The following is a 12,098-nucleotide window of genomic DNA, read 5'->3' as shown; positions in this document are numbered from 1 at the left end:
AGTACCCAATTTGAAAACCAAATGCACCCCACTACCCTGTCAGTGTGGGGGGGTGATACCAACTGACTTTAAAAACCTTTGGTCCTTCAAAGTCCATTTGGTATATACCTTTTTCCATTGCTACTACCGGGCACATCCTACACGCTTCGTTCACTGTCACCACCTCGAGCACACCTCGAACTCGCACATCAGCGAGCCCAATACGGCCCAGCTGCAAAGCACAAACCAGGTTTTCAGGTCAACTTTTGGATCCAACATGGTTTTAGTCCATGGTGCCAGAAGCTGCGTCCCATCCCTTCCCGCCCCTGCCCTTCCCTCCCTCCTCCCGTCATTTCTCGTGTGAGAGGTGCCTGTTAAGTCCCACATTTGAAACGGATGCCCCAACCCCACTAAGGGTTCTCATAATTACATGCAGTCATACATGTCTGTTGTTCTTGAGAAAAATCTTGTAGTTCATTTAAAAAAATCAAAACATTCACATAATCTCATGCCACCCAAACATAAGGAAACACAACCATCTCCCTTTTACCAAAGATACACCCAAGCAAAATAAAATAATCTTTAAATTTTTTTGCTTCCACTTAAATTGCATGTTTTATTTCTCCCAATCCCAGCAATAGCACAGAAGCTCCATCATATCCATCCCCCACCAGGGTTTAGTAGGCTGAGATTATGGGGACCCTTGTCAAAGGAAGTGAGTGATACAAAGGGCTCCCAAATGCTGGGCACAAATGTGTCTGCCAAACAGATGGAAGTAAACAGTGCATTGGCCCCAGTGCCTCGAGTCAGCTCAACACTGTAATGCAACCTGCACCCTTGAAACTGACAGTCTGGGGAGGGGTGTGAGGGAGTGAAGTTGAAATTGCTTCCTATTAGCTCACCCTTCCAACATTAAACAGAGACCAGGAGAGAAATGGTTCCGACATTTCACCACATATATTTCTTCTTATGCAGTCTAAGCTGAGAATGCCATGTAAATGGGTCACTGCAAAATGCAGCAATTTAATTTTTCTCCAATCAAAATCAGAAACAAACCTGTATGATCTCACGTCTATTAACTTTTGAAGGTTTACAGCAGTTAAAGTATTTTTGCTTCTATGTATGAAGGTTAAAAAAATCATTTTTTTCATAAAATAGTTAAAGTATTTGCTTCTATGTATGAAGGTTAAAAAAATCATTTTTTTCATAAAATACAAGAGCAACCAATTTCACCATCGAGTAAAAGTAAAAACTGGGATTCTTTTTTAAATTAGTCCAAAGTGGCATTTAGGAACTTAGTTGTAGGCTGCTGTGCTGACACCATGACAAACCAAAGTGTAGGGCTGGGTCTGGTTTTGTTTCGGTTTTCTTTTCAGTATCCAATGCTCACAGATTAAGTTCTGGAAATGTTCCAATTGTAAGGCAGGGATCTGTTTGGATTCCACCACGGGTTTGCTCCTTGGGTTGGATGCTGGAGGGTGAGGCACGTTTTGCCGGACCCATGTCGACTACCTAGTAGTCATCAAGGTCAAAAAATTCATCATCTCCTCCTTGGTATTCCATTCCCTGGAAATCTACTCGGTACCGCAAGATACCTGGAGAAACAAACCAAAGGGTAAATGGCTGTGTTCATGGAATAGAATGGAAAGGGGTTACTCTAAAATGGAAAGCCCTGCTGGGCGTGGTGGCGCACATCTGTAATCCTAGCATTCGGGAGGCTGAGGCAGGAAGATTTCTTTGAGTTCAAAACCAGCCTGGGCTCCGTAGTGAGTTCCAGCTCAGTCTCAACTACATAGTGAGACCCTGTCTCAAAAAAGGGGAAGCCCATTCTCTTGCAAGTAAGTCATGATTAAAAATGGGGGGAAAAATTGGTCCAGATAAAAAAATGTGTTACCACCTGCTGCTCTAACCATCTGTTTTAAGTAGAGGATGAACATACCTCATTTAAGGGAACTTATTTCAGGCTAGCCTAAAGCCCTGGCCTTAAGACCATTTGCTGATATGCTTCTTACCTCCAATTCCACCAAATCCTTTCACAAATTGGGATCCTTCTTGTGACTTATCTGTGACAATTTCCAATGTAGCTCCAAATTTTTTATAGTTGTTAGCAAACCATTCCAAAAGGGGCATGCTTTCAATCAGCTCATGTTCTTGTCCTGTCTACACAAAACCATGAAATACAAAAAACGGGATAAGGACACATCAAGGTGTAGCTGGTCCTTTCAATTCCCTACCCACCATCACTCTTAACATCCCACTCACAATATATATGCATACATGTGTGTACAATGAACTGAATTCTGGTTTCTGATAACCAATTAAAACAGCGAGAAATTCTGTTTCAACACTCCTTAGCCTCTAGCCTTAGTCATGAAATGTTAACACATTCTATTAGTGGTTTTTCAACTTGTGATTCCTACTGTTGACTCCAGAAATCAGGCCACTGTAGTGTTTCTATGTAACACTCATTCAACACCCCAGGAGAGACATGCTAAACTCACTCTGGAAGTAGCCTCATAAAAGACAAAGTCCTCCAAGTCAGAATTTGAGGAAATTACCACTTAAAGCCATCTTATATGGGAAGGTAACATTTTCTTTTGGTACTGGGGATCAAACTCAGGTCTTTGTGCTTGCGAGGCAGGTGGCAGAACCACTGAGCTAAATCCCCAGCCTGGGAAGGTAACATTTTGAACTGGTGATGAATTTAGAACACAGAGACACCACTGCACTGGCAAAACTCAAAGTGAAGTAAGCAGCACAGATTTAGCACAGAAGCACTATTCAAATTAAACCTTCCTCTCAGGTGGGCGTGGTAGTACACACCTGTCATCCCAGCACTTGGGAAGCTAAGGCAGGAAGACTGAGTTTGAGACTAGCCCTGGCAACCTAAAGACTTAGCAAAATAAAAAAATGACAGAAGGACCAAGGATGTAGTTTAGCGTGATGGCCTTGGGTTCAATCCCCAGTATCAGACAATCCCTTCTTCTCTATTACACTGGATCCTTGACTTATGAACTCAATTTGTCCCTGAGGGCTGGTTGTAACTCAGGTTGATCAATTGCCTTCAAAGTCTCTCTCCTGTATAATTTCAGGCCAGACTTCATGTCTTAGAGTCTCACTGTCCTTAGAGAGACACTGGCCCAGGGTTTTTCTCTCTCTCTCTCTCTTTCTTTGGTACCAGAGATCAAACTCAGGTCCTTGTGCTTGCAAGGCAGGCGGTGGAACCACTGAGCTAAATCCCTGGCCCTTGGCCCAGGATTCGTCAATTAACCCCACACAGGGAAAGATGTTGTAATGTTCCTTCCAGAACTCATTAAGGGTTAAATCTATATTTGAGACCACCTGGAAGCGCAAGCAGCCAGCATTTGAGTCATAACTCAAGACTTTGGTCATAAGTTAAAACTAAAATTCCAGTCGTAGCCCCAGTTATTTGTATGTCAGGCTGGTCATAACTAGAGGGTCTACTGAATTTCATTAACAAGAGCAGTTTCCAGATCGCTTAACTACTTTAACTATGATTTAGCCTCATTCCTTGGAATCTGATTGGTGAGTGGCATAGATGACCTGACTCCTGCTGCCCCTAACTAGTATGAGGTTTGGTTTCCCAGGCTGGTCTCTATGCTGGCAGTGCTCTAACACATGGACTTAAGGATTTTTGCATTTATCATCAAAATCAAACACATACCTCTTTGTCTGTGAAATGAGATTTATCCTTCTCTTGTTCTGGAGTTAAATAGAGAATTTTCTCCTCTGTAGTATTAAAAGGGAAAAATGTGTTACCCTGGCTCTCTCATACGTAGGTAAAGCCCCACAGGATGAAAATAGAAGAGAAAAGGGCTCCTAGATTCATTCTATTAACATCCTTTCTACAAGTATCTTAGCATGCACTGAGCATCTACCAGGTACTCTGCTCCTAGTCCTCAGCAAATTTACGGCATTGAACAGATCAAGCAGAAAAATCTATGTAGTTATGGCTATCACACTAAAAGTGCAGAGCATGATGGTGTTTCTGAATTCTTCTGAAATCAGCCAGTCTTCTTCAGTGTCCACCCAGGCTTCCCAAACACACAGGAAAATAACAAAGAGCAACTGTACTTTCTAATTCTCTTACCTTCTGTGCCTTGGCAATGAAGAACATATCTCATTATATCCAGATTTTCATAGACTATTAGAATCTCTACAGCTCCCATTTCCAAAGCTTTTAGTGTATCTTCAACTCCAAAACAGTACTTGCCTGTGTCTTGGCTAATTTCATCAAAGTATCGTCCTATGAATTAGGGACAAGACAGTAAAACAGCTGGCTCTTGTATTCACAAATTCAACATATTGTGGACTGAAACTATTCAGAAGGCTACATTTTGCTGCTGTGTATATTATGTAGTTAGGCCCATGATGGCTGCACCTATACTGAACATATGCAAACATATGTTACTCTCCAAACAACACAGTTTAACAATTACATAACATTTGCATTTTATTGGTATTATAAATAATCTAGAGATAAATACTACTCTATTTTGTGTCAAAGGACTTGGGCACATGCGGCTTTGGATATTCATAGAGTACTGAAATCAATCCTCTGAAGATACTGAGGGAAGACTATATATTTTCCCTTACAATGACACATTTAATAGACCCAATGACTGAAGATTAAAAATGATTCCATGGTGGCAGAAAATTAAAAAAAAAAAATATATATGTATTTTTGGAGACAGGGTCTCATTGTGTAGAGTTCAGGCTGGCCTTGAACTTACTATGTAGTCTAGGCTGGCCTCAATGTCAGTGATCTTCTTGCCTCAGCCTCCCACAGTGCTGGGATTACAAGTGCATGCCATCACGACCCACTAGAAAATTTTAATAAAAATGTTTGATCTTCATTTTAACTTTTTTGTCTTGGGGCCAGGGATTTAGCTCAGTGGCACCGTGCTAGGTAATGAGTTTAATCCCCTGTACTACAAACAAAACAAAACAAATCTACCAACAGAAAAACCAAACAATACAAACTCCATACAAACAAAATACTTAGCTTTTTTCTAATTTCTTGATAACTTTTTCATGTCTTATTTTACATACAGTCATGTACACATCTGTATATACACACAAACACAATAAGCGAAATAGTTGCACTTTACTGATACCTATTAATTTCTTCTCTTGAATGAATTTCACGTTGGAGAGGACTTCAGTAGATAACTCAATTGCTTGGTTGAATCCATTTTCACCACCATAGGAAATATCAACTAATTTTAAAACTTTCGATTGTAACCTCTTGACACAATTAAAACAAAAACAAAAACATAAACATTAGCAGTTCAGAAGACCTTTATAGACTACTGCTTTTTTTTTTCTTTTGTACCTGTGGATCAAACTCAGGACCCTGCAATTGCGAGGCAGGCAGCAGAACCACTGAGCTAAATCCCCAGCCCCTCAAAGACTATTGCATAATGGCAACAAATCTCAACTTTACGATCACTGAAGTCTAAATGAGAAAGGAGCCCAATTTATTCAATAGCTGATATTGCAGAAAGCAACACCATCAGGACAAATGTTCAGAGCTAATTATATCACATTCTATCTGACCCACTACAGAATAATTCATTACATCAAACAATAATAAATTTCTTGTAAATGAAATGGAGAGCAAGTGGCTCTTGCCAATAGGGTGACAAAGAATACTTTGGAAATATGTCATGTCTGAGCCTGTTATAAAACAAAAAAATCCTCTGGATTAAGCATTTTGGTCTTAATTAGCTGTGTCATATTGCTACATATCACTGCTTTATTTATGTCAAGGAGTAAGTCAGCAAAGACAGTAAAAAACAACTTCTAGTTTCTCTGAAACTAAAACACTTTAAAATCAATCATGGTAACCTACTAAAGCAGCCATCTCCACAAGGCCTGTAAGGATCCCACTTAAGAATGGACAAGCCAGAAAAGCACAAGGAATGTTCCCAAACGAATACCTGCAAACCTACACCATTTAACTCAAGAGCTAGGTTTTTATTTCAAACCCGGGGCCATGTACATGCTAGGCAAGTACTCTATCACTGAGCCATATATCTATCTATCTATCTATCTATCTATCTATCTATCTATCCCTAAGAGCTAGTCTTGTTTTTTTCTAGGGTGTGTGGCGGAGTGCGGGGTAATTATTACTTGGTTTTGCTGTGATTTACATTCAGTTTTCAAATGCTGGGCACTCATTTAAGAAAAAGTATATATGTATAGTCCAAATTTGAAGTAGTGGATAAACTTAGATGTGTACTATATGGAAATAAGTCTTACTACTTTTCCCCAAACCATGGATTCATAAACTCATTCATCCATTCAGCAGTCATTTATTGAGCACTCACTGTGTGTTAAGCACAGCGGTAGGTACCACAGGTTGTCAATTGTGTATTTTCTAAAAATTTTATTGTGAAGGTTTGCTTTTATTTTTAAATTTGGTTGAATTTATGACTAAACATAAAGGCTTCAAACCAGAAATTCCTGAATGAACAGAAAAGATAATTATAATTAATAAGGTTTTTAGCTTTTTCGATCCATATTTCAGTGCTCCCATAAAAATGCACTACCTTATTCATTATATATTAAGTCTCATTATTGCAAGCGAATTATGAGTAAGACATGACTGACTCTAGAGATGCCCTAGTTGTTGTTCAGAGGTAAAAATAAATACCTTATGTTTTCTTACTTATCTATATAACTAGCACATCTAAAATTATTTAGGGGCTTTTATATAAAGAAGCATCTACTTCTTGCTTACCTGATCAAACATATCAGACTGACTTAGTTCAGTTTTAAAGTCAGCTGATCCAGCTAAAACAAGACCAGCCACATTCACTTTGTCCCCAGAAATAAACAGTTGTACAGCAGTTTCTGCTACTTTCCGAACATAATTATGTCGCTTTTCCATTCTTAAACGGGCAAAACGCAAGGCTGACTGACCTCCTCTACCTTTGACACAAAAGTGGTGAGAGAAGAGATAATTATTAAGAAGCACAAGATGTCTTGAGAATCAAAAACAATCATGCCATTAACTTAGAAAAAAATAACTTAAAGTTTATTTCAGAGAGTAACTTTATTACTAGACATAAAGTAAAAGGCCTCAAGCTCTCCTTCCATCCTACCATGTTTCTTTGGAAGATCCACAGTGAATTTGTGCAGGACTTCTCTTGTATTTCCTTGGAGTGTGCCAAAAAGAGCACCACTACCATCTATTACAATGAAGCCAAACTTGCTGTCGTCTGAAAGTAGTGCCGTAAGAGCCTAAGAACAAACACAAGTACCACATAACAAACTCCAAATCTCTAAGATCAAGACAAAACCCAAAAGGCAATAGGAGTCCTTATTCCCCACTTACCATTTTATGAGTACTGCAGAAAAGGCATTTAATGTAATAATAGATAGAAAGAACTCTTGCCAAGGGCAGATGGGAAGGGGGAATGGTGAACTAATTATTGTTTAACATGTTCACTATGGGGCCATAATCTGTATGTCTCACTGCCAGGCGGCTGTGATTTGAACATGTAATGTTCCTACAGGCTTAACACTGGTGGTACACACATGACTGACCCATCAGGCAGTACAGGCTGCCCAGAATGTGTTAATGGGTAGAAAAACTTTATAAGATGAAGAGTTTGGGATGGATGGTGGCAGTGATAGATGCACAATTCTATGAATACATTTAAATCACTAAACTATGCACACAAAAATGATTAAAGTGATAAATTTTATATGTACTTTACCACAGTAAAAACAGACAAACTAACAAACATGCAAAACCCAAAACTCAATAGAAAGTTACAGGCTCAACTAAGTTCTTGACTTGATTCAGACAGGAGTATTACATTCAAATTAAGTCTCTAACTTCCAAAAGTTGACTTTTCCTCCTTTACTAGAGAGTAAAATCAGGGCCTCATAAATGCTAGGAAAACACTCTTACAGAGCTACAACTCCAGGTCCCAGAAGTTGATGTTTTGTTACATTTAATAACTCCACCATTACTACACAGAATCTATCATGACAAATTAGACCATCTTGCAAATTAAACTGTGAGTATAAAACAAGTAAAAAAATCTCTACAAAGATTTTCTAGCTTTGAAATGTTTTACTTAAGTCCTCTGGTCTTGAGCAATATTATTATCTGGATACAAGACTGTTTTCAAAGGTATTATAAGGAAAGTTCTGAATTTTATAAGGAAAACTTCTGGGTTAGTAATATTTTTTCATATGTCTACTTCTCCAAAAGAAAAAAAAAATCTTTTGGTACCAGAGATCAAACTCAGGACCTTGTGCCTGCCAGGCAGGCATGGCACAACTGAGCTAAATCCCTGGCCCAAAGAAAAAAAAAATATTTAAAGAGTCCTTGGACTCTTCAGATACATTTTCTTTTTTTTCAGCTTTAATTGAGTTTATTGGTACATTTTAGGGATACAGTACAGTTACATTTATTGTTGGGATCTTGTACCTCCACATGACAAGTCTTGATTCTCATTTTTTCCCCTTATCCCTGCCCTCCCTTCACCCCCTCCTCCCCTCCCCATCTACAAATACTTTATTTCCTTCTTTTCATTATCTCACATTTTTTCCTTTTCCCTTATTACCCTTCCCCTACTCATCCCACCTTCCCTACACCTTTAGTTCCTTTCTTCCTTTTTCGAAATGTCAGTAATCTTATTAGGATCTTATGAATTATTGCAGATTATTCACACCAGATAAACTATTCAGTATTTACACATGTGTGACTTATTTATTTCACTTAGGAGTATATCTTCAATATCAGATACATTTTCTTAACAGATTTTGAATATCATAAGCTTGGCAGATCACTAATTGCTAATCTCTTTAGAACTAAGAAATTATTACCTGGTTCCATTTTTACTAGTGAAGAAAATAGCACTTTAGAGAAATGTTTAGAATGGGGATTAATCAACTAAGAATCCCTCTTTAACCAAAGTATGCTTGATAATTAGCATTAAGACATTTGGCCGGTGTGGTGGCACTGACTATAATTCTAGCCACTCAGGAGGCTGAGACAGGAAGGATCGCCTGGGCCTAGGAGTTTGAGGACAGCAGCCTGGGTAACTTCATGAAACTGTTTCAAAAATAATTTCAAAAAAGGGCTAGAGAATCCCCAGTACTAGGTTTGTGTGTGAGAAAGACATAAATATTGTTTAAAATATATTCTTAACTCAGGCATGGTGGTACATGGCTGAGGCAAGAGGACTATGAGCCCAAGCCAGGCTGGGATATGTAAGACAAGACCCTGTCCAAAAAACAACAAAACACCCTTAAGCTGGGGATATAGCTCAGTGTAGACTGCATGCCTAGCATGCATTTGTGTGAGGGCCTGAATTCAATTCCCATCACCCCAAAACAGCTTTATATAGTATTGTTATGTTAGGTATCTTAATTAAGGTTTTTCAGTAAGCCTATCCAGGAATAGACTCACTCTTACTTTCTGTTAGTGCTGGGGAATGAACCCAGTGCCTTGAGCACACTTCTTTTTTTTTTGGTATCAGGGATCGAACTCAAGACCTTGCACTTGCACAGGCGTGGAGCCACTGAGCTAAATCCCCAGCCCCTGTGAGTACATTTCTTACTCCTTTCAAGAATGTATAATTAAAAGTTGGGTGTGGTGGTGTAGACCTGTAAACCCAGCAACAGCACCTCCCACTGTGGTGTGGGGTGTGGGCACCCACCCTTGCATGCTAAGGCAGATGGATCCAACTTTGAGCCCAGCCTGGGTAACTTAGCAGGAACTTTGTCTCAAAATAAAAAACTGAAAAAGAGATGGAGCTGTAGCTTAGTGCAAAGACTTTGGGTTCCATTTCCAGTACTGACACACACACTCTCTCATGAATATCTAACACTTATTAAACAGGAAATAAACAAGGACATACTGACCCACCAGTGATGCCAGATTAAAAGGCTCCTTAGAAGAGGACTTAAGGTTTAGAAAAGCCTTTTCTTTTAGATTTTAACTTAACAAGTGAATTAAAGCCAGACAATATGGGTACCAGGGACTGTCTACATCAGTAAAATTCAAAACCAGCATTTCTTCAAACCAGATTCAGGTATATAGGACACAGAGGCTGAGAGTCTCCCTAATGAAGTCTCTGCCAAAAACAGACTGTGGTAGCTGAGAGAAAAACAGTCTGAATCATCCATGCAGCTGACCAATATTCAACTGGCACTGGACTTCCTGTCAAGTAAGCAAAAATCATCCATTGTAAACTGTGTCAACAAATGTCAGTTCTAATTCTACTAGAGAGGTTTTCCCTAGGTCGATGAAAGGCAAGAAACTAAACTAGGAGCCAGCTGTGAATTCCTGATTGTTCTACTGTTGACTGATTTAGGTCACTCTAATGAGGTTTCCTTTCCATTAAAGTTTATCTTATGGCAGCTCTGTCACTCAAAAGTTTTCATGGGGAGAGGAAAAAAAAAGAACTTCCTGTTACTAAAAATCTTACAATTTGAACTGAAAACCAAAGGTACAAAGAGTACAGGCAGCAAGTGTCACTAGTAAATAGGAAGAAATAAAGATCAACTAGCCAATTATTTCTCTAGTTAGTTTTCCAAATCTAGTTTAGCACCTTCTTCAAACAATGATGAATAACTAGCATCATAGTAAATTTAAGTTACATTACTTTTTGTAGATAGTAAGCTGTATAAAATGGTACCATTTTCCATAGTTTAGAAAACTGACAATTTCTCAAAAGGTTAAACACAGGGGCTGGGGATTTAGCTCAGCGGTTCTGCTGCCTGCTTTGCAAGCATAAGGTCCCGAGTTTAATCCCCAGTACCAAAAGAATAAATAAAAAAATAAAATAAAGGAAATTCAAAGGATAAAAAAAAAAAGGTTTAACACAGTTACTATGCGACCTAGCAATTCTACTTCTAGATTTAAGAAAGCATGGTCACACAAAAAATTACAGGTATAACAGCCAAACAGTGGAAATAACTAATGTTTATCACTTACTGAATACATAACGTGTGGCATATCCACACCATGGATTGTTTGGTAATAAAAAGGAATAACAGCTGATGGGTATGAGGTTTCTTTCTGGAATGACGAAAGTGTTCTGTATTCAAACTCTTACCTCAGTATGGAATTTGTTGTCACACAAATACAATGATGTATTAATTGGTTTGAAAGGCTCAAAGTCAATGTTGACTTTCTTTTCCTTTCCTTCTTCTGTTACAATTGTTCCACAGTAAACAACCAGACCATTTGGAGGTACTGCAAAGAACACAAACAATTTCTCTATTTTAAATGCTCCCACAGCCATAATTTAAACAAAACAGAAATACCCTTAAACCTCTTAGGCAAAATTCTCTAATTTCAAAACTTCTTCTGAGGAAAAATACAGTAAGCACTACTTAAAAAGTTAAAACACCAAGGCTAAACAGACATTTATGATGGCTGGAGGAAGAAAATACTGGGCAATAAAGCACCATGGCGGGATAAAAATGGACAATGTGGAGAGAAGGAAGATGATCGAATTGCAGATTACCTTTGTTATAAAGTTTGAGTCTTTGTTGTACAGATGTAATGGCTCCCAAGACTGAAAGGCGGTTTACTCGTGACTTAATGTTAGATGCAGTTCCAAACTCATCTGCTAACATTTTTGCCACTCGTGAAATCTGGTCTTTGGGAGGAATGATCAATGATATCATGCTGGTGCCATTGCTGTGGAACAAAGGATAATTTCTTAGCAGTTCAAACATCACCTAAGAATACAGTTTAAATTCATGTTTATGCTTAGTAAAACGAATCAAGGTGAGATGCTCTTGAAATCATGACCAGGACATAAGAGTTTCACCCACATATACCCAAGAGCTAGGAAGTGTTCAGAATACAGTAGGTGCTCAATTTTTTTTGGATGAAGGGAAAAGCTATGATGACGAGGGCCAATAGGTTGAAATTTGGCAGTAGGTGAAGCCTACCTATGCCCGAGACTTAGAATCTGGTAGTTCTTCAGTGGGAGATGCTATGCCAGGATAACATAACGTGTACTTTTTTTCTTTTTTGGAACTGGTGATTGAATTTGGGTCCTTGTGTCCCCTCCCTCAACAAAAAACAAAAAACAGGACCAGGGATGCTCAGTGGGGCT

The 12,098-nt window shown here is 38.7% G+C and overlaps 1 protein-coding gene across 1 annotated transcript; it reads right to left on the bottom strand.

The window, feature by feature from the left end:
• Positions 1-1,141: 1,141 nt before the first annotated feature.
• On the bottom strand, positions 1,142-11,674 carry Etf1 (eukaryotic translation termination factor 1). The gene is made up of 9 exons (XM_019206045.2): positions 11,499-11,674; positions 11,085-11,224; positions 7,110-7,248; positions 6,746-6,936; positions 5,118-5,247; positions 4,091-4,246; positions 3,665-3,729; positions 1,992-2,139; positions 1,142-1,574 (listed from the first exon to the last, which is right to left on the bottom strand). The coding sequence occupies exons 1-9, from the start codon at positions 11,659-11,661 to the stop codon at positions 1,492-1,494; spliced, it is 1,215 nt and encodes a 404-aa protein (XP_019061590.2). The 5' UTR covers positions 11,662-11,674; the 3' UTR covers positions 1,142-1,491.
• Between the last annotated feature and the right edge of the window lie 424 nt (positions 11,675-12,098).

The sequence above is a fragment of the Fukomys damarensis genome, unplaced genomic scaffold (genome assembly GCF_012274545.1).
Source record: "Fukomys damarensis isolate Sample0158 unplaced genomic scaffold, DMR_v1.0_HiC HiC_scaffold_3, whole genome shotgun sequence".
Taxonomy (NCBI): Eukaryota; Metazoa; Chordata; class Mammalia; order Rodentia; family Bathyergidae; genus Fukomys; species Fukomys damarensis.
Note: the sequence above shows the minus strand (reverse complement) of the source record. Positions and strands in the feature narration are given on the sequence as shown.

What these genes read in the sequence shown, in the direction of transcription:
- Etf1 (XM_019206045.2), bottom strand. Translation starts at nt 11,661, where the DNA reads ATGATATCATTGATCATTCCTCCCAAAGACCAGATTTCACGAGTGGCA. An exon ending in TCATTGCCAAGGCACAGAAG is followed by an intron (nt 3,730 to 4,090) that starts GTAAGAGAATTA and finishes TTAATACTACAG; the next exon opens with AGGAGAAAATTCTCTATTTA. An exon ending in CTCATTTCACAGACAAAGAG is followed by an intron (nt 2,140 to 3,664) that starts GTATGTGTTTGA and finishes GGTTTTGTGTAG; the next exon opens with ACAGGACAAGAACATGAGCT.